This window comes from Schistocerca cancellata, chromosome 9, assembly GCF_023864275.1.
Source record: "Schistocerca cancellata isolate TAMUIC-IGC-003103 chromosome 9, iqSchCanc2.1, whole genome shotgun sequence".
NCBI lineage: Eukaryota > Metazoa > Arthropoda > Insecta > Orthoptera > Acrididae > Schistocerca > Schistocerca cancellata.
The window spans coordinates 14,693,038-14,716,695 of NC_064634.1; the positions used below are offsets into that span (position 1 = coordinate 14,693,038).

At 43.4% G+C, this 23,658-nt stretch overlaps 1 protein-coding gene across 1 annotated transcript in view; it reads right to left on the reverse strand.

The window, feature by feature from the left end:
• LOC126100703 (glucose dehydrogenase [FAD, quinone]-like) overlaps nucleotides 1-23,658 on the reverse strand; it is a 159,176-nt gene that overhangs the window by 50,975 nt on the left and 84,543 nt on the right. Inside the window, exon 8 of the mRNA XM_049911319.1 lies at nucleotides 6,133-6,341. Coding sequence (XP_049767276.1) covers nucleotides 6,133-6,341 — 209 coding nt within the window. The remainder of the gene's footprint in view (nucleotides 1-6,132; nucleotides 6,342-23,658) is intronic.

Sequence of the window (23,658 nt, forward strand, 5' to 3'; positions counted from 1 at the left end):
GGTCGGAAAGAGTCTAAGAAGCTTGTAAGGGTGTTAGAAGGTAGGTTGTGTTGAGAAATAACTGTTAGGAAAGCAAAATCCATACGATGCGCCGTTTCCGAGTTAGGTAGCACTGAAGTTCACCAAAGAGGTTGTTGCGCATGCAAATTCAAGCAGCCAACCAGAGACCGCGTCGCTAAATTTGTTCTTTGTGCCGGCCTGAGTGACCGTGCGGTTCTAGGCGCTACAGTCTGGAACCGAGCGACCGCCTCCGGTCGCAGGTTCCAATCCTGCCTCGAGCATGGCTGTGTGTGATGTCGTTAGGTTAGTTGTAAGTTCTAGGGGACTGATGACCTCAGGAGTTAGGTCACATAATGCTCAGAGCCACTTGAACCTACGGCTGGACCATAAACAAGCTGTAACACACATTATTAAATACATAAACAAATTAAATAAACATATATCAAAGGAATAGCAACAAAAGGTAGGCCAGTAGTCTGATGTCTCTGTGCTTTCTAAAACACAGTAAATATTTAACCAATTTCTTATGAATATTATATATTTAATAGCATGCTGCTACCGTTTTTTCGTGTAACAGTGGAGTAATTATGGCCTGACGCGATCGCTAGTAATCGGCAACTTTGACCTCCAATAACTCATGTACTATTCAAGTTACATGCTTGTAATTTATACCAATTTAGGTTTACACTAATAGCTTTCTAATCACACGTCGGTCGACGAAATCGGATGAAGCGTTTCGATTTTCGAAATTCGTTGCTGGGTGTTACTTGTATAATTTACCGTCAGATACCAAACCTTAAACTGATAAAGATATTGAAAATCTGATTACACCATCTGAATCGCCGTGGAAATAATAGGAATGTGCATGTTTCTTTTTGAGGTATCATGATTCATCTGACTATTATTAATTTCTATACGAACTGTGAAATGTCTGCCATGATGGTTTCACAAAGTCCGCCATCCTTGGCGCTCTCGGCATACAAGGCTCCTTCATCCACACAGCATCGCTAAGGAATTCCCAGCCACGTGCTCGGCCTGGACCACGCGCTGGGACCGCCACTCTTGTGCAGCTAACGTTCAGCACCACGTGTTTGCTGCCGGGCCCCGGCTTGCAGCGCGGCCGCGCCAGCTCCGAACTTCGAATATCTCCGAGGCGTCTCAACTCTCCCGTTGCCTCACAGCCTCGTGATGCCAACTGGGGAGCTACTACACCGAATAGTGGCGGCTGCGGTCGTAGAAAACCGTCATAACGACCGGGAGAGCTGTGTGCTGACCACACGCCCCCCCTATCCGCATCCTCACCTGAGGAAGACACGGCGGTCGAATGGTCCCGATGGGCCACTTGTGGCCTAAAGGCGAAGTGCCTTTCGCGGGCTCCTCCTGGCTGCTGTGAAGACGGGGGCAGTTCCCAGTAGCCTGGGGAAGGCCGCTTTGTCCAGCCTGGAAACAGTGGGTCTGACGTTCCACACTCCTTCCATTGGAACTGTGAATGGAGGACTGCTGTTCTGGCCAAATGACTGAAGATTTCCCCATTTCGAAACGCATTTCTTCACCACTTGATGGAAGTAAAATTTCCAGAAGAGCTGGCAGAAAGCAACCCTTTGCAGACACTTTATATAGTCTATGAACGTGCCTCCATTCTACTGCCGACATTGACTGACTGCAAGGCGTAGCAATTAGCTAGTTTCGTGCAGTGGTTTCGAGCTCACGAAATGTACAAGTCGGGCGGCTGCCAACGTGGGCGTAGAGGGGCGTGTGACCCGTCAGGCTGGAAGTGATGTTTTGTGTCCAGCATATCAAATCTAGACTGAGTCATCCTTACCGCTGAATGAAGTTGTTCATACAGTACGGCAAACTTAAAAGTGTTGTCAAGTTGTCTACAATTTTAATCAATCATTTTCTGGTTATATGGGTGAGTTTTGTGGTTATGCAAGCGTGCACCGTACATCAGACCGCGGACACAGTAGCGAGCTGGGTGTGGTGTTCCGTGAACGAACCGGACTTGGCGAGGTTTAGTTGAAACTATTACATTCCATCCATTTGTTTCCGTGGAAATTTGAGTGTGATGTTTTTTTTTTCCTGTTTCGTTTTCGGTGCAACAGTTACTAGGCGGCGTCTGGGTGCTGTGTATTAACCGATAGCGATGTACGTTTTCCATTTGAGTGATCGAATTTCGGAATCTTTCTGGAAATGGTCAGATTCTTACACAGCATTTAGGGTCGCAGCGAGGCTGCGGGCCCTTCATATAGACTGACTTTGTAATTGTATTAGTGCAGAGGATTAATCCGGGCCCGTCGAAAAAAGTTTGCGAGTAAATCTGCGGTGTAGTGTGTCGCTAAATTTGCCTCACCAGCAGTGGGCGGATTCTGGCCGCGGGCGCTGCTGGTATTTTTCGCGATGCCGCGTGAGTTCCGGGAAAGGGGACGAGAGGATATTTTCAGCAGCTGTGATGTAGGCAACCTGATCAAAAGTATCCGGACACCTCTATGTGATGCAGAATTAAGGACAGGGTGTAGCGAGAGGCGGACCGGCCAGTATAAAAGGAGGCATTATCAGTGGCGAAGTAGTAACTGCAGGGGGGGGGGGGGACCATTAGAGTAGCTCAGTAACTTGGAGCGTGGCCTAGGCACTGGATGTCACTTGAGTGACAGATAGGTCAGGCTGTCCGAGTCGACCGTTGGAGATGTCGCTGTGAAAGTGGAATCGCGGAGGAACCATCACGGCTGAACCAGAACCACGCAGTCTTCTTCTACTCAGGGAGAGAGATCGCCGAGTTTCGTGGGGCTGGTTGTCAAAAGTTGCATAAAATCGATGGAAGGAATCATTCGTGAGTATCAGTGTTGCTAGCAGTCCAGCTAACACTGTGAATGTGTGTGGCGAGTTTAAAAAGAATGGTTACATTTTTCGAGGAGCTCCTCTTAACGCCCACATTTCTGTTGTCAGCGCTAAGCGACGATTGTGGTGGTGTAAAGAGCGATGGTACTGAATGGCTTTAAGGTAGTGATGAGCAGAGGTAAACCACGCGACGCCTGTGCCAACTAGAGATGGGGGATCCGCTCTTGAACTAATTCATAGAGTTCAATCTTTCAAAGGAGTGAACAATCAGTGATTCAGAAAAAAAGAACGGTAGCTCCAAACGTTTCCCACGGCAGAGAGAGAGAGAGAGAGAGAGAGAGAGAGAGAGAGAGAGAGAGAGACGGAGCATATCAGCAGCGCCTCTGCTGGTCAGAGCACAGTGCACGCCACACAACACAGCCAGCGCCGGCCTCTGCCCTGCTTCTACCTTGGCTGCCTGCATTGTGCAGTGCGCCATTGGATTTTGTGTTTCACATATGCCATGCCGTCTCTGTGCGTCGTCTGCCGTGTGCACTGTGCAGTGTCTGGTGCAGCTTAACTTTGCATCGCACTCTGTCGGCGATCGTTTCAGTCGCACGTCCTGCCCTCTGGGCAGTTCATGCGAGCAACAGGACAGAGCCACCTAGCGCATAACATAGGAACTACTTGCAAAAACCTGCTCGCAAGGGAACGGACGATTTGTCTCGGAGCGGGTGAGTTCACCGCTCCCCCCCACCCTCGGAACTCGCCCGCTCAACGCTCACCCCACCGTCTCGACTCTAGCCAGAGCGTCGAGCAAAGCGACTCAGGTGTCACTCTGGTCTCTGCGGTCTCAGCTCACGCAGTAATACAGCTCGCGGCTCGACCTGCTCGACTCAGCGCCTCTGCATCGGAGTTCGTCCCCACTGGATATTGTTCTTCGTAGTAATACCGCTATGTATATTACATTATTATGTTATGTATACATCAATTGTTTTTATTTTATTTTTATTTGTTTAAACTGATTAGATTAGGTTCCTGATGACTCCTCTTACTATAGGATTTTTATTATGGATACTCGAATTTACGCTTTAATTACGAGCGAACCGATAAACGTATCGCAAAATGTGATACACCAATATTTTTCTTGTTTTATTCTGCGTAAGGCTATATGCAGCACTTTCGTTTTACAGTCAAATTTATATTTTTTTTCTTATTCTGGTACGGATTTTGCGATTTTAGGCGTCTTCGAAAGGAAACGTTCACTTTAAAAATATATGGCTTGCGATGTATTTGTTTGAGGTTAATGAAATTTTAATACATTATAGCCAAATATATTGTTAATGTAAATCTCAAGTTACAACATTTTCCGATCACCCAAAAAACCACGATAGTGCAAAATAAATCAATAATCCAAAACTTTGTCATATCGTGGAAATTTCAATAAACAATACAAAATTCTTACTCATTATCTGTGTTACTTCAAAATAGGATCAAATAAGATCAAAATACAGGTATAGTACTGGAATAAACCAAGTTTAAAGGGCAATGTGCCTTCCATTTATTTTCTATTGTAAATGAGTGGTGAGTCATGAAAAAGAGCTAATTCATTTCAGGGAGTGAACAGTTCTGATCCAATCTCTGAAAAGAACAGTTTTGCCCATCTCTAGTGCCAACCCGATGGAACGGTTTGGGTTTGGTGAATGCCTAGAGAACTGCAATTTTTCCTAGTAAGAGTGTGATGTCCTTATTGTGCTTAAAAAAGAAAAAAAAACGCTAAACGCGGAAGAAAGACATTTTATACTGCGCACGGTAAACGAACCGTTGATTTACATCTACGTGGCTTCTCTGCAAATCACACTTACGTGCCTGTCAAGGGGTTCATGGAACCAGTTTCAAAATAATTGTCTATTATTCCATTCTCGAACAGCGCGTGGAACAAACGTGCGAGCTCTGGTGTCCCTTATTTTATTGTAATAATTGTTTCTCCCTGTGTAGGTCGGCATCAACAAAATATTGTGGCATTAGGAGGAGAAAGTAGGTGATGGAAATTTAGTGAGAAAATGCTGCCGTAATGACAGACGCGTGTGTTCTAATGATTTCCACACCAAATCCTGGATCATGTCAGTAACACTCTCCACCCTATTTCTCGGTCATACAAAACGTGCTGCTCTTCTTTGAACATTCTCCATGTACTCCCTTAATCGTATCTAGTAAGGATCCCAAAGCGCACAGCAGTACTCCAAAAGAGGGCAGAGAAGTGTAGTGTAGGCACTGTTAAGCAGATCTGTCGCATCTTCCAACGCAGTGTGTGGGTCGCCATCCCCACAACATTTTCTGTGTGTTCTTTCCAATTTAAGTTGTCCGTAATTGTAATTCCTAGGTATTTAGTTGAATTTATGGCCTTTAGGTTTGATTGACTTATCGTGTAACCGAAGTTTAACGGATTCCTTTTAGCATTCATGTGGATGACTTCACACTTCTTGTTGTTTAGTGTCAATTGGCAACTTTTGCACCATACAAATACCTTTTCTAAATCGTTTTGGAATTTGTTTTGATCTCCTGATTACTTTACTAGTCGATAAACGACAGCATCATCCGCAGACAACCTAAGACGGATGCTCAGATTGTCTGCTGAATTGTCTATATAGATAACAGGGCCTACAACACTCCTTTGGGGATCAGCAGGAGTCACTTCTGTTTTATTCAATGACTTCCCGCGATTAACCACGAACTGTGATGTTTCTGACAAGAACACGCGAATGTAATCGCAAAACTGAGACTATATTGCATAAGCACGCACTTTGATTAAAAGCCACTTGTGAGGTAAGGTGGCAAAATCCTTCTGGAAGTCTAGAATTACGGAATCAGTTTTCGGACAGGATACTCTCTGTATCAGCACGATAATGCACCCTGTCGTGAAACAGCATCTGTGTGGCATTAGTTTGTTTGCAGTAACATTCTTGCAATGGACTGGCTTTCCGAGTGTGTCAGCATCAAGCCTTTGCGACATGACAGAGCGTCGACTTTGCGCCAGACCGCACCATCCATCATCACTAACTTCTCTGGTTTCAGCTCTTGAGGAAGAACGCGGTACCGTTCCTCAGACGCTTCATTGAAAGTGTCCACAGCGAAGTTAAAGCCGTCGTGAAGGTGGAAATACTCCACATTAATGTCCACTAATAGGTGTTTGGACACTTTGCATTAGATAGTGTGTGTGGTGCTGTGTGCTTCCACGAATACCCGGGATTGGTTTTGTGTCCCCCGAGCTGTTAGCAGCGCTGCAGAATGAACACAGGCGAGCGCGGCCGTACTCACGGCAGGACGTCTGCCCAGCCCCAGCCGGTGTTGCCGAGGCGCTCCCAGTGGTCGTAGTCCCTCCGGTTGCCCCTGGTGTAGATGAGGTAGTTGAGGACGCTGGTGCCGCCCATCACCTTGCCGCGCGGGAACCGGCAGCGGCGGCCCTCCATGGCCAGGCACGACGTCGACGACGGCTCCGTCCGGTAGTTCCAGTTGGCGTCCGTGAACTGCACCCAACACACACGCACGAATTCATTAAAACACTGCTGCTCGTAATGAAATTCTTAGCAAGTAGGAGAATGTTTCCAGAATGAGATTTTCACTCTGCAGCGGAGTGTGCGCTAATATGAAACTTCCTGGCAGATTAAAACTGTGTGCCCGACCGAGACTCGAACTCGGGACCTTTGCCTTTCGCGGGCAAGTAGGAGACGAGATACTGGCAGAAGTAAAGCTGTGAGTACCGGGCATGAGTCGTGCTTCGGTAGAGCACTTGCCCGCGAAAGGCAAAGGTCCCGAGTTCGAGTCTCGGTCGGGCACACGGTTTTAATCTGCCAGGAAGTTTCAAGTAGGAGAATGATTGCTACTCCACCGTCTCAACCTTACTGTAGTCAATATGTTGTTGTTGTGGTCTCCAGTCCAGAGACTGGTTTGATGCAGCTCTCCATGCTACTCTATCCTGTGTAAGCTTCTTCATCTGCCAGTACCTACTGCAACCTACATCCTTCTGAATCTGTTTAGTGTATTCATCTCTTGGTCTCCTTCTACTATTTTTACCCTCCACGCTGCCCTCCAATACTAAATTGGTGATCCCTTGATGCCTCAGAACAAGTCCTACCAACCGATCCCTTCTTCCAGTCAAGTTCTGCCACAAATTTCTCTTCTCCCCAATTCTGTTCAATACTTCCTCATTAGTTATGTGATCTGCCCATCTAATCTTCAGCATTCTTCTGTAGAACCACGTTTCGAAAGCTTCTATTCTCTTTTTGTCGGCCGGCCGCGGTGGTCTAGCGGTTCTGGCGCTGCAGTCCGGAACCGCGGGTCTGCTACGGTCGCAGGTTCGAATCCTGCCTCGGGCATGGGTGTGTGTGATGTCCTTAGGTTAGTTAGGTTTAAGTAGTTCTAAGTTCTAGGGGACTTATGACCTAAGATGTTGAGTCCCATAGTGCTCAGAGCCATTTGAACCATTCTCTTTTTGTCCAAACTATTTGTCGTCCACGTTTCACTTCCACACAGGGCTACACTCCATACAAATACTTTCAGAAAGACACTTAAGTCTATGCTCGATTCTAACAAATTTCTCTTCTTCAGAAACGCTTTCCTTGCCATTGCCAGTCTACATTCTATATCCTCTCTACTTCGACCATCATCAGTTATTTTGCTCCCCAAATAGCAACACTCCTTTACTACTTTAAGTGTCTCATTTCGCAATCTAATTCCCCCAGCATCACCCGATTTAATTCGACTACATTCCATTATCCTCGTTTTGCTTTTGTTGATGTTCATCTTATACCCTCCTTTCAAGACACTGTCCATTCCGTTCAGCTGCTCTTCCAAGTCCTCTGTTGTGTCTGACAGAGTTACAATGTCATCGGCGAACCTCAAAATTTTTACTTCTTCCACGTGGATTTTAATTCCTACACCAAATTTTTCTTTTGTTTCCTTTACTGCTCGCTCAATAACATCGGGGAGAGGCTACAACCCTGTCTTACTCCCTTCCCAACCACTGCTTTCCTTTCATGCCCCTCGACTCTTGTAACTACCTTCTGTTCTCTGTACAAATTGTATATAGCCTTTCGCTCCCTGCATTTTACCCCTGCCACATTCAGAATTCGAAAGAGAGTATTCCATCAACATCGTCAAAAGCTTTCTCAAAGTCTACAAATGCTAGAAACGTAGGTTTGCCTTCCCTTAATCTTTCTTCTAAGATAAGTCGTAGGGTCAGTATTGCCTCACGTGTTCCAACATTTCTACTGAATCCAAACTGATCTTCCCCGAGGTCCGCTCCTACGAGTTTTTCCATTCGTCTGTAAAGAATTCGCGTTAGTATTTTGCAGCTGTGGCTTATTAAACTGATTGTTCGGTAATTTTCACATCTGTCAACACCTGCTTTCTTTGGGATTGGAATTATTATATTCTTCTTGAAGTTTGAGGGTATTTTGCCTGTCTCATACATCTTGCTAAGCAGGTGGTAGAGTTTTGTCAGGACTGACTCTCCCAAGGCTGTCAGTAGTTCTAATGGAATGTTCTCTACTCCCGAAGCCTTGTTTCGGCTTAGGTTTTTCAGTGCTCTGTCAACCTCTTCACGCAGTATCGTACCTCCCATTTCATCTTCATCTGCATCCTGTTCCGTTTCCATAATATTGTCCTCAAGCACATCGCCCTTGTATAGACACTCTATATACTCCTTCCACCTTTTTGCTTTCCCTTCTTTGCTTAGAACTGGGTTTCCATATCAGCTCTTGATATTCATACAAGTGGTTCTCTTTTCTGCAAAGGTCTCTTTAATTTTGCTGTAGGCAGTATCTATCTTACCCCTAGTGAGATAAGCCTCTACATCCTTACATTTGTCCTCTAGCCATCCCTGCTTATCCATTTTGCACTTCCTGTCGATCTCATTTTTGAGACGTTTGTATTCCTTTTTGCCTGCTTCATTTACTGCATTTTTATATTTTCTCCTTTCATCAATTAAATTCAGTATCTCTTCTGTTACCCAAGGATTTATGTGAGTCCTCGTCTTTTTACCTACTTGATCCTCTGCTGCCTTCACTATTTCATCTCTCAAAGCTACCCATTTTTCTTCTACTGTATTTTTCCCCCATTCTTTTCAATCGTTCCATTATGCTCTCCCTGAAACTCTCTGCAACCTCTGGTTCTGTCAGTTTATCCAGGTCCCATCTCCTTAAATTCCCACCTTTCTATCTGAAACCTGTTAGTATGTAAAGAAGCAAATTATTACCAGCTGCCGCCTTGCATTGAAAGCGTAGCTTGCCGTGGAGCAAATTTTGGTTCTCACGCTGGCGCAGCTGACTCTGGCTATTGGCCGGAGCGAGCCGTCTACTTGACATATTCTGCGTGCAATACGTTATGCATACTCTCAGTTAATCTGAAGAAGTACTATTAAATATTAATCGATCTTTCTCACACTTAGTATACCAAACACAACCATACTGTTAAAATTTCAAATCATTAACTCCAATACTTTCGGAAATACAATTTTTTTAAGTAAAACACACAATAATCGTGCTGGCATTGTGAAACTGAGCTCGGGACTCTAATGCATTCATCCACAGCATCAACTGAAACTACAACCAAGAGAATACGTTCATAAAATCTAATTTTCTTTAGTTTCATTACAACAGATTTGGAAAATTATTTCATCGTGTTTTGGGTGTGTGAGAGTTTTGAAGAGAATGAGAGAGTGAATGGAGGACATACGTAAAGTGAGAATGTGATATTTCATTAAAACTATGTAAATGTATGCGTGAGAAAGTTGTTGTGTAATAGGAGAATTTGTAACATATGTCCGAGTGAGCTTGACATTGTAAAAGGCAACCATATTATTAAATTTATTAGTGATTTATTTTGTGAAAAGAAATCGTGTTTTTTTCATTAAATTTTATTTAGTTTCTGAATTACGAAATCTCCAGTTTAAATTACTTGCGGTAGTCTGATTGGCTGACATTAGGAATACTGCGAGTATAGATGTGCTCGAGATGATCTGATTGGCTGCTTAACATATTAGCCAATAGGAATTCAGCATTTTCCTCGCTTTTGAATGGGGCTTTCTGCCTCAGATGTATGAGTCAATATAGTCGCTCGGTAGCCGTTTCCCTGCGTTAACACGCGCTGATCAAATTTGTACCAAAATTAAAAACTTCGTGCGTTTGATTGGTTCTCGTATCGCAGAAGAAAAGCGACTACAGTGTTGAATATTTAGTGAAACTTTGACACTTGTGAGTGACTCATTTAAGAAGATATTTGTGTGTAAACATTTCATGTCGTATATAAACTCCACGTGGGGTGTTTCCTGCGGTTTAGAGACGTTGCTGCGGGTTCTTCTTTACAAGAAGCGTACTGAACGACTGAACGTGTTAACTCGCAAGTAGCCGTGGGTCAGTGACAGTATAGGACATTCAATATATCAGGTCGAACAAAATGTCTTCTGGCTGCTTTCAGGTGTGAACTTGTAACAGAGACAGTCGATACCATTGCGTAATTTATGTCGGATATTAAATATTGACCTGATAGCTATTTTCCGTGTTTTAAAGACAATAAACCAAGATAAAGGAAATTTTAGACATTGTTTCAAACGAGTCATAGAAGAATCCTGAACGCCCAAAAGTTTAAATAACTTTCAGCTACTGTCAATGGACTAGAGTTGATGTGGCCTTTGTGGGGTAGGTATTTAGACGAATTTTCGTCAACACTGCTTTTGTCGGCTAAATCATCATCTACCATCGCAGAGTGAAGGGGCAGACAACCTGAAATCTATCCAGTTAGGTGGACTGATTATTTAAGGACAGTAAAAGAACAACCAGCCCCACCGCAAGTAGCCAAATGATTCGTGGACGGTGCTGGCGATACTCATTCTCGGACAGCTCATGATCTTAAAGTGGCGTTCCATTGACATCTGTCAAATTTGGTGTGATTCGTGGTCGTTACATGCATTTGTTACCATACAGTTGCATTACATTACAGGGGCTCTCCCCCTCTCAACTGGTTAGAAGAAACTGCGCAAGATTTACGAGACATGGACAGCAGAGAAGAAAACATAACAAATCGTCGAAATTTTGGAAGCTTCAGAAGAGGACTGGCAACAAATGTCAGAAGAAAACAATAAAAAACTGTAGTGGCATCAAGAAGAAATGTTGAGGACGGAAACCATCAAGGCAAGTTCAAACGCGCTCCTTAAGTAGACAAAACGAAAAATGAAGTATAATAATAATAATAATAATAATAAATGGATCCAAACAGCCAACCAGTTGCGAGAAAAGGTGTTTTTATTCAACCTTTGACGACGGTTTCGAAGGATGTAAACATCGAGATGACTGGGTGTGTGTGTTGTCCTCATCGCTTCATCCTCATTCATGAAACTGGCGAGATTGGGCTGAGCTAAGGTTGGGAATTTGTGCGGGCGCTGATAACCGCGCAGTTGAGCGCCCCACGAACCAAACATCACCATCATCATCATTATCCAGAAATACATGTAACTAAAATTTCACACCAAATAATGAAGTGATCTGAAGTACGTCCAATGAAAATATGCCGTCAGCACACATCATTGAATACATTATTAAATACGCCTGCCCCTATGATCAGGACTTGTCTGTAAGAATGTAGAAATAAAACCAATCAAATGAAATGACAGGTCATATTATGAGCTGACCTTGTCATCTCAGCATTAAAAACTGACTTACAGACGTGCATTTTGCAACTATAACGACCCGAATGTACCTGAATCCAGTATCACACAACGGAAAAACGTGCGAATGATCTACTAGGCAGCAGCTAAATACTGTGTCTGTCATGAAAACTATGCTGTAGGGATGAACTGTTACAACATTTGGCAATGCAGATGGAGTTGACAACTGGTCACGCTTGGTTCGCAGGTACCACATTTATCTGACAAATCCACGGTTCAGCTCTGTGTTTGATTTCCTACTTCCTGTGATCTTTCGCCACGGGCAAATTTACATTACTCGAGTTGGTTTAAACGACGTTTTGTCACAGCTACGGCACCACGAAAATCGTGTCAGAGGTGCGTCAAACACCTTGCGGGAAAGGCATTACATCCTAGCCATAAAATAGCTCTGAGGACTATGAGACTTAACATCTGTGGTCATCAGTCCCCCAGATCTTAGAACTACTTAAACCTAACTAACCTAAGAACATCACACACATCCATGCCCGAGGCAGGATTCGATCCTGCGACCGTAGCGGTCACGCGGTTCCAGACTGAAGCGCCTAGAACCGCACGGCCACACCGGCCGGCTCCTAGCCATAAACCGTACACCAACTGCTACCTACATGTAGTTAACGTTAGTCCGGTATGAAAAGTTTTCTTCGTTTGTTACTGTGGAAGTATCACGCATTTATGTAAAGTATTGGAGGGAATTGTGCTTTGAGAACTTGTCTAGCGAGCTGTCACCGTCCTGTGGTCAGCACATTGCTTCCTACACTTCCTAATGCTGGCACAGAGATGTTGCGAAACCTGCTCCAGCGAGAAAACTGTGCTCTTAGCTCTACTATTTAAAGTCATTGACGGCGTCGGCGACTTCTTGACGAGATGCTTCCGCAAGCCGATGCTTTAGTCCAGTCGGCAGGCACCGTCTCGGCCAACAGGTTCCTGCGATAAGCCAAGACTAGGAATAGTCCGAACTACATGGTAAACACGTTACGCATCACGATAGGCTCATAGCGTCGTATGTTTATCTACGAACCGGCGCCGCGCATTTCGCCGGTTGATTCTACAGGTAAAAATTTCTGTAACAGACATTAATTTTTGCTCAGAAGTGCAGCACTGCCTGAATAACCCGCGCCATGGCGAGATTTCGCAGTCAACTGCCACGAATCGAGAGTTGCAACAGCTTCAAGTTGCACTACAATTTCTCCAGTTTCTGAGAAATATTGCAGCTACCTATTCGATCAGGATTTGACAAATCTATACATGATGATATATTAAGTCTTCGTGCCGAATTAAGCCCATATGGTTGACCTCTTTGAGTTACATACCTGACAGAAGCGGAACGATATGTTTAACCTTCTAGAATCCCCTAGCTAATTCACAATAGTTTGCTCTCTCACAGTGGATTCAGTTTGTTTATGCTTTTATTTAGCGTCACAAGATAAGTTACTTCCTGGTCTCATCTAAGAGGAAATGTGTAATTTCTTCTGCTTGTCCTTTAATGGGTGCTGACGACCACGCGATGTATCAGTATATGCACCGCAGTATGTAGTAGTTGATCTGGAATGGTAATCCAGTCTAGTGCCTCATGTTATCTAACCAAGGTATTCTTCTTCGCCTTTTTCTTTTTTTGTCCTCGGTGTTCCCTTCTATTATCGACAATGGAAGTTTATATTTGATATTCAGAAGTTACGCCCTATGTATGCAGTTGTCCTTCTTTTAAGTTATATCTTAACTTTGTTACCGTTTTTTTCTGTCTGCGTGTTCTTTTTTTTTTTTGCAATACTTTGGTGAAGTTATTCTTGGTTCCCGCGGTATTTTAAGCATTCTACAGTACATTAAATTCATATTTGATAGGCCTCGGACATCTTTACTGTTCACGTACGAGGTCGTGCTGAAAAGTAATTTCTCCGAATTTTTTATGTAAAAACTCTTAAAACTTTTAAAATTAAAAAGCTCTTTATGTCAAGACAACCGCTAGAGGGCTCCGAATTACAGCGTGTAACGTGATGGTGTACACACAGGTGACAAAAGTCATGGGACAACTCCTGATATCGAATCGGACTCTTTTTCGCCCGGCGTTGTGGAGTAACTCGACTCAACAAGTCGTTGGAAGTCCCGTGAAGAACTATTGACCCATTGTGGCTCTGTAGCGTCCATAATTGCGAAAGTAGACCGAAGCAGGGCTTTTGCTCACGAACTGACGTCTCCATTAATTATCATCATTGTTCGATGGGATTCGTGTCGGGTGATCCGGATGGCCAAATCATTTGCTCGAATATTCGAGAACGCACTTCAAACCGATCGGATTGGCTCGATGAGATGGAGCACTGTCAAACATAAAAATTCCATCGTAGTTCGGGAACATGAAAATGGAACATGACCATTTTCAATATGAAAAGGAAACATAACAATTTTCAATCAATGACCGGTTCAGTTGGACCAGACGAGTCCATTCCATGTAAACATGGCCCTCACTACGACGGAACGACCACGAGCTAGCACAGTGTCTTGTTGACAACTTGGGTCCACGGCTTCGTGGGGTCTGCGCCTCACTCAAACCTTGCCGTCAGCTCGTACGAAGTGAAACCGGGACTCATCTCACCAGGCTACGGTTTCCCAGTCGTCTGGGGTTCGACCGATACACTCACGAGCCCAGGACAGGCGCTACAGGCGATGCCGTGCTGTTAGCAAAGGCACTTGCGTCCGTCAACTCACCTGCTGCTATAGCCCATTAACGCCAAATTTCCCTGCACTGTCCTAACGGGTGTGTTCGTCCTACGTCCCACATCGATTTCTGCAGTTATTTCAGCCAGTGTTGCTTGTCTGTCAGCACTGACAACTCTACCCAAACGCTGCTGCTCTCGGTCGTTAAGTAAAGGCCGTTTGCCACTGCGTTGTCTTTGGTGAGAGGTAATGCCTGCCCTTCCACGTTTCAAAGTCTGTTAATTCCCGTCGTGCGGCCATAATCACGTCGGAAACCCTTTTACGTGAACCACCTCAGTACAAATGGCAGCTCCGCCAACCCGCTGCGCTTTTATATTTTTGTGTTCGCGATACTAACGCCATCTGTATATGTGCATATCGCTTTCCCATGCCGTCTATAACCGCAGTGTTTAAGGTAACTATCTCGTACTGAAAAACAATGTACTGTAATTGAGTTTCGATTTCTAAGTGTTCGTCCACACATGGAACAACCTCTTCTTGAGCGGAACAATGCGTGACCGCACACGAGCGCTGCGACTTGCTCAACAATCCGACGCCTTCGGTTCTCAGTCGTAGATCGTACTCCACAGAGTCCCGAGTTGGCCCAATCCGATTTTCATGTGTTCGCAAAACTTAAAGAACACCTTCGACGACTTCACTTTGATATTGGTGAAGCGATGCAAGCAAGGTGAGGTATCAACAAACAGGTTTCTCTTTGGAAGAAATTTGTTTGTCGCCAGAGGCACAATGTTGAGAAACAAATGTGCAGACTTGAAGAATAAAGATGAAGAATGTTAATAACTTTTTTATTTGAAAAGCTTTCCGTGTTTTCACAAATAAAATCAGAGGCTTTAAATTCCAGCACGCTGTCTTATTTAGTGTTCATTCTTCTCAACCACATAGAAGTATGGACTATATGAAGCATCTTCCAAATCGAACCCCCAAGGTTTAGGTATAGGTTTGCGTCTGTAACAATGCTCTTACGAAAGCGTATCGTGTGTTCTCTATGCGACATTTTATCTCCGCATCCGATCCCCTATCTTCTCAGAGCCACGCTCCAAGCTACTGAAACCTGTCTCCTCTTTGTATTAAGGTGTCATTGAACCGTAGATATGCATTCGTAAAGGAGTCGAGCATCGCCGTCGTAAGATTCGTCTTTTTGTGTTGATATTCAGACGCAGATTACTACTACAATATCCTAATATGTTGACGAGCTCTTGAAGATAATGTAAATTACCAGCAATCTGTACTGTGTGACCAGATTAGCAGATGCTGTTGCTGAAGACTCTATTAACCATTGTGCCCCTTTGTATAGCAACAAGTGCTTCTTGAAAAGTACTCCCTGAGTACAGATTGAATAACAGGGGTGGGAGAATGTATCCATGTCGGGTCCCTCCATAAATATTAACCAAGTCGGTGTCCTCATTACTGAAGTTAATCTGTGCTGCCTTATTACCATACCAATTCTTTATACGGCGCACTTCTTTCTGATCTGTCCATTCTTTTGAGAATTTTGAAAAGTTTACGATGATTTTCTCTATCGAAAGGTTTTCAATGATCAATAAAACAGAGACCCACATTTTTATCCTGCTCGTAACAGTTTCCCACAAGAACATGTAGTGCTGGGTTTACTCTATTTATACCTCAGCCTTTCCTATAACAATGAATTTCTCACATTTTTCCCATAAACATTAACGTATGACTTTCAGAGATATTTTAAGGGAGTGTCTCTTAGGACTAATGAGCCCACCATCTTCACATTTTCGCGCATTCTTTTTTTAATTTTCAATTTTTTTCCTAAGAGAATGAAAGTTGATAACCATTAAGCGCGCAATGATATGTATAGTAAATTTTGTTAAAAAGTTAGTGTAAAGCTCTAATAGCGTCTTCATCTAAAAGTTTAATCTGTTCCACCGAAATTTCTTCAGACCCTGTGGCTTAATTGCTTTTTGGTTAAGTAAGACTCAACTTCGTTGGAATGCAAAGAAGTGAATGAAATGATTGAGGCAGGAATAACTGGAATGTGCCTATAAATCAGTTAAACAGTTCTTTGGAAACAGACCTATAAAATTCAGTGGAGTTTAGAATGAAGATGGACTATTATTGCATGAGCAGAAATAATAGTAAGAAGGTGGAAACAATACTGTGAAAAACTGTGTCCAGAAAATAATGAAGGCGTGGAACTGGAGAATGCTAGAAAGTCGATCCGAAAGAAGAGACTGTATTTTTCGCCAGTGTTCGACCTTCCAGCCAGGCAGCTAAAATGTAGGAAAGTTGCTGGAGTTGATGACACACCAGCAGAATTGCTGGAGGAGAGCATCGACAAAGCAGTTCTGTCTCATATAAGCTGTATACGAAACCAGGAAGCTCCCAACAGACTTTATAAGAAACGCATCACAGTACCAATACCAAAGAAAGCATCTGAGAAGCAAAGGTGCAGCAACATGAGAAGCAGTGTCCGGCTTAAAATTAAAACTCGAGGAAAGACTGAAAATGGCTTTTCATCGACTCAGAAATAGCATTTGACAGGTGAGACTGGCTACAGCTTTTGAAGATGCTGAGAGAGACTGGCGTAAAGTATAAGCACAAAAGTGTGGTGCGAAGACTGTACAGAGAACAGGTGGCTGTGATAAAATGTGGAGAACACGGAGAAGGAGCCACTAGTAGGAAGAGCGTACGACAGTTCTGCTAAGTCTTGTCTTGTTCAGTGGTTATATTCGGGGGGTGGGGGGGGGGGAATAGGTGAAGCTGGGGAGAAAGTAGGAGCTGTAGGACGAATTAGAATTCATGGCAAGAAAACAGTCATGCTGAGATGTGCTGATGATATCATCATGTTAAGTGAAGATGCAGAGCCGGCCGAGGTGGCCGAGCGGTTCTAGGCGCTACAGTCTGGAACCGCGCGACCGCTACGGTCGCAGGTTCGAATCCTGCCTCGGGCATGGATGTGTGTGATGTCCTTATGTTAGTCAGGTTTAAGTAGTTCTAAGTTCTAGGGGACTGATAACCTCAGATGTTAAGTCCCCTAGTGCTTAGAGCCATTTGAACCTTTTTTTTTTTTTTTTTTTTTTTGAAGATGCAGAACTATTAAAACCGATGCCGTCCCAGATGAAAACCATTCTCAGATCTTCTTACAATATGAAAATTGCCGAAGGTAAAAAAAAAAAAAATCTCACAAAATTGTACAGTGCCCACTTAACAATGAGCGACTGGAGACTGTCGAATCCTTTGCTTATAACGGGAGTAAAATTACATCAGACGGAAGATCAAGAAAGGACAGTGCAAGCCGAATCCACTGGAAAAAAGCTGCTTTTTAGAAGAGAAAAAACCTTTTCACATGCTAAAGCATCTCAGGAAAGACCTAATAAAGACTTTTCTTTGTAGTTCTCTGCTCAACGAAAGCTAAACATGGTCAGCCAGAGAAGCACAAAACATAAAATAAATATGTGGTACTACCGCAGAATGCTCAAGATTTCCTGGGTAGGCATCAAAAGAAGAGGGGCCCTACAGAGTGGAGGAAGGGAAATCTTGTCTCCTGAAGCTCATCAAACAACACATGGGTCAGCCGTCTGCTGAGACATGATGGCATCATCAAAAGCTTTCACTGAAGGAACAGTAGAAGGCAGTCTAAAGTACATCAACAGAAGCATGGAGGACATCAGATGCACCATCTATACTGCTCGCAAGAGGAAGACCGAAGAGAGAAATGCATGACGAGCTGCTGCTATCCAACCTGATGGTTAAAGACTGGAGAGGAAGAAGAAGGCTTTTTCGATTTCTTCTCTCATAGTTGAGGATTCTGTTACAGTGTCATTCCTGGAAATCTCAGCATTTGGTCATCATCTGAAGATATGTTCTTAACATAGTAAGGAGTAAGTAAACTTCTCCAAAAAGATTAGTACCAATCTTATGACTTGAATGGTTCGCGCTTTTCTTCCCCTATCAGAAACTATTTCTCAGTGCTGTTCCGACCCTAGCAAATCGCTGTGTACAGCCATCTGTAAAGTGGAGGTAAGAGTAAACCTGCCTTGACGATGCCGTTCCGCAGGAAGTACAGTGTCTGTAATCGGGAACGGGACAAAGCGGCTATGTATGCTGTCCAGTCCTTCAACATGTCGCGCCTGATTTGTTATCGTCGCAGACGACGAAGCAATCGAAAACTATTGTCGATAAGGATGTCAGCGGTCGGAGAGACTATTTTATTTACACGTCAGACTGAGGAGCAGCACATGAAATTACAACATAAAAGTAATAACAGATAAAAGTAAAATGTTTATGAACCCGAAAAAAGTCAGTCCATAAGTTTAAGTAAACGCAATAAATAATGCAATAAGAATCAGCTTAATTTTTCAAGGAACTCCTCGACAGAATAGGAGGAGTGAGCTATGAGGAAACTCTTCAGTTTAGATTTGAAAGCGCATAGATTACTGCTAAGATTTTTGACTTCGAGTGGGAGCTTATTGAAAATGGATGCAGCACATCCAGAAATGACAGTAAGGAATATATAGGCCAATGTCAAAATACCCAGACTCGTGAACAGTAGTCGACAAGAAGTTCGTGAACTTACACCATTTATTGACCGAACCTCCCGTACCTGGGCCAAAAGTATCCTTTTAAGACGGGAAGACTTACTCCAAAATATAATACCATACGACATAAGCGAATGAAAATAACCGAAGTAGACTAATTTTCTTATCGAACGATCTCTCACTTCAGAAACCGTTCGAATAGTAAAAATGGCAGCATTAAGTCTTTGAACAAGATCCTGAACGTGGGCTTTCCACGAAAGTTTTCTATCTATCTGAACACCTAGAAATTATAACTGTTCAGTTTCACTAATCATATGCCCAATCTGTGAAATTAAAACGTCAGGTTTTGCTGAATTGTGTATTAGAAACTGTAAAAACCGAGTCTTACTGTGATTTAACGTTAGTTTATTTTCTTCAAGACATGAACTGAGGTCACGTACTGCACTATTTGAAGTCGAGCCAATGTTTCACACAACATCCTTTACTACCAAGCTAGTGTCGTCTGCAAACAGAAATATTTTAGTTACTCGTAATACTAGAGGGCATATCATTTATATAAATGAGGAACAGGAGTGGCCCTAACACTGATCCTTGGGACACTTCCCACTTGACTATACCCTACTCAGACCCCACATCACAGCGATTCTCAACATTGTGAATAATGACCTTTTGGTGTCTGTTGCTAAAGTAAGAGGTGAACCAATTCTGAGCTACTTCCCGTATTCCGTAATGGTCCAACTTCTTGAGCAACATTTTGTGATCAACACAATCTAACGCCTTAGTTCAGTCAAAAAATATGCCTAGCGTTCGAAACCTTTTGTTTAACCCGTCCAGTACCTCACAGAGAAAAGAGAATATAGCATATTGAGTTCTTAAACGACTTCTAAAGCCGAACTGTACATTTGATAGCAAATCGTGTGATATAAAATGATCAATTATCCTTACAAAAAATAGGTCAAATGGCTCTGAGCACTACGGGACTTAACATCTGAGGTCATCAGTCCCCTAGAAGTTAGAACTACTTCAACCTGACTAATCTAAGCACATCACACACATCCATGCCCGAGGCAGGATTCGAACCTGCGACCGTAGCGGTCGCGCGATTCCAGACTGAAGCGCCTAGAACCGCTCGGCCACTTCGGCCGACAATTATCCTTACATATACAGCCTTTTCAATAACTTTAGCAGACACTGATTGTCTATATTCTCCTTCCACACTTTTTAAAAAGCGGCTTTACTACTGAGTACTTTGATCGTTCAGCTAACTGACCATTCCTAAAGGAAAAATTACAAATAATGCTAAATACATGGCTAACATGTGCAGCACAGTACTTAAATATTCTGCTAGGCACTCCGTCATAGTCTTTTAGTACGATACGGGAGAAGGCAGTACACTAGATATAATGTCTGAAAATACAGCGGCAGATGACACGTCTCTTCTGAAGTATCACGGAACACTGAAGACATTCACTACTGTCAGCTGACCGACGGAACCACATGCCCCAGGCGGTTGTGGGAATAGGAAGCATTGTCTTGGAATAGATGGACTCAGACTGTCTTTGTACATGGAAGTTGATGATGTTCAAATTATGTGAAACTTCAAAAATAAAGCGAAGCGTAAATAAATTGGTACACAGATATCGAAACTTTTCTGGGCACCAAAAGGAAAGAAAAAAAACTTTGTTTTACCGCACGTAATGTTATAGAAACCATAATAATATGGTGGCGACCGTTGCAAAAATCTTGTACTGGATGGTTTGCACCGCTGCAGTTGGGCTAACTTCCTCTCAGAGAGACAGAATACTGAAACAGGACAACAGATCATCTCATGAAACAATCAGTCTCATAGTTTCGTTTGAAAGTGTAGTCTCATTGTAAGACTAAAGAATAGTTTACGGAACATGGAGAAGGTTGTCGGCCATGAAAGGTGAACAAAGCGAAGACCATGTACAAGTATGGTTCGAAGTGATCTTGCCAGCAGCTTTTCACTGCTGCATTACATATCTACGTGATGTCATTCACCCTGGAACTGTGTCGCAGCCCAAAAGAAAATTATTTGCTTAGTCTAATACGCGAAGTGTCTGTAGCCCAAATAAACGCCGTCATAATGATATTTGTCACTTACTACTTACATTTTCTCGAGTGCCAGATGACACAGAGCTGGTGATAATCCATCCCCGTTTGTCACGCCTGACACAATTGAGGGGCTTACAGGAGCTATTAGTTTCGCTTCGTCCGTGTATTTGACGCTCGAGCTTCCACCATTTATGCTATTTCAAAATGGCAGACCTGACTAGGAGAGAGGATTGGTGTTTAACATCCCGTCAACGTCGAGGTCAGCGGAGACTGAATTAAAGATCGGACTAAAAGGAGGAAGTTGATTTGTTTAAGGAGCCATCAAGGTATTCGTCTCAAATGATTAAGAAAAATCGCTGCAATCGTTATACAAGGATTTGAACATTGTTTCTCCAAAATAGCAGTCCAAGCTCAGTTAGGGTCTGGATTAGCCACTATGTGCAGCTGTATTTCCTAAATGATGTTAACATGTGGCCACCTCGATTGAAAGTAAACACGGAAGTTGCTCTCTCCTGTTGAAAAACCACATTCGCCAGGCGAAATGCTGGTTTTACTTCCGCGCAGACCTGCTACCTACAGCTTCCACCAGTGGCTTTTCTCTACTTTCACTGGGACAAGATGGCCACACTGCGCGAGCGGCCCTCCGAAAGAGCAGCGGGAGAATTCCTCTGGCGCTTTCTGCGGGCCTTTTCACTTTCAGACGTGGCCGTTCCTCGCGTGGATGACACGGCCGTAGAAATTAATTGTTCGCCTGCAGGCGTTGGGCAGATGGAAATCTCAGTCCACTGGGCGTCGGCTACGCTTTGTCTCTTGGAGCCTTGGATGGAGACTCCCGATGCGAAGGTGAATGGACCGTGATGAATGTGCATTGTATGTCTGTTTGTGTGTATGAGAGAGAGAGAGAGAGAGAGAGAGAGAGAGAGAGAGAGAGAGAGAGAGAGAGAGAGAGAGAGACAGTGAGAGAGAGAGAGAGACGGCCGGGAGGGGGGGTGGGCAGAGAATAAAACATGCAGACGATCAAACGAACTAATTACTAATGAATTATTCCCTAGTACTTTGTTACACCACTATGTGTATGAACACGAACACGCACGCACGCACGCACTCACGCACACAGCTGGTCTCACAAGTGGGATACCGACTGGCTAAAACATGAGAGAATTTCTCTCTCTAGTATAGAGACAACTTTCACATCAGTGAAATATATTTATTATCTCGGTACACCCTGCGCAATTTGAAAACTTGATCTGCGGGATATTTTGTTCGTATGGCTTTCTGAAGTAGTGTCGTGGTGTTTTCGTTCAAATATATAAACCGGAATACGCTGATGTTTGGCATTCTTTGTCCTGAGGGGTACACCGTCAACGAAAATTTCTGCACAGTTCGTAATGATCAATGAGTATCGTTCTTCGTATTTCAGCCCTTAAAAAACTAGTGAGAATTCAAACGCAGCCGCACATTTTTCGATCATCATACAGCTCAAGGAAGCTCCCAAACAGAAAAAAAACAAGTTAAAATAGCGAGATAACGTCCATTATGGTGTTGCTGTGGGACATAGGATGATAATGTGATAAGCTGACGCAGTAAGAATGTCAAAGGAGAGTGGTCTACTTCTTACATGGCAAATGAAGTATGAAAAAAGCTGATATATGTAGAAAAGCTTCATACAATATATAAAACGCATTTGTTGAATGCTGGCAACAGGAAACACTAAAAGGCCCTCCTCCACAGTGTTTTGCAAAATGAAAACCAACTGATTTTGTGACGCAATTTCTTTCTGTAAATGCGGCGTGATTGTGCTGCTTCGCGAGAGAAACTAAGCACCAGTTTCGAAAGTGGGCTCAGGATAGAGTGCTACACAGAAAAGAGGTGAAGCAGATATCATCTGCTAGACTATAGCCAATGTTTACGGGGTTGCAAAAGGGATTCCTCTTGTTAGTTACGCAGCATAATCTTCATCATTTTCTCGGCAGATGGCAAAAAGAAATCCTGCAATGCAAAAATCCTATTTGATCAGTGCAAAACGTTTACTACAAGAGTATTTTGACAACGGTAAGTGAGAGATTTCATGTTCGAATTGTTTGAACAGCCACAATACCAACCATATTTTGCCCTTATGACCTCCACGCATTCACACATCTAAAGAAATTTGCTATTGGAAATTGTTTTGAGTTTAGTGGATATGTTAGAGCAATTATACGAGGGTAGCCGCAGACCCAGAATCGCACGTCACGAGTTGGACCTACTCACTGGACAGAATCCCCTTTTGACGTGAAAAGCGGCTGCGTCTTTAGCCTAACAAACCCATATGGCTGTTTCACGACCGCTGTCACAGTTACACACAGCAACAGCCACTGAACATTTGTACCTACCTTGGAAAGTTATGAATTCTTCTGTTGTTATCCATACAGGGAGAAGTAAAGGATTAACTCGTGAATTAATCAACAAGAATGGTGGCAAACATTTCCTGTCTTTCCAAGCAACTACACCGTCCTTCCAAAAAGTTCTGAGGCTAATTTTATTTCTGGCGTATAAATTGACGTCATCGCAGTAAGTACTGTGACAGCTCGAACTAACAACTGTAACCGTAAAAAAGTGCATTCGACTAACCAGTTATAAGCACTCGGACATCTATTTTGTGAAAAAAAAAAACCGTCACAGGTAACGAGACTTGATGATACCAATACGAACCTATTATGAAACGACAACGTGCAGACCGGATATCTGATGGTTCGCCAAGATCGAAGAGGGTGCGAATGTGACAGGAAAGATGAACAACATTGCATTGGAAGATTTTTCTGGAAGTTTCACATGGTTGCATGAACGTTCTGT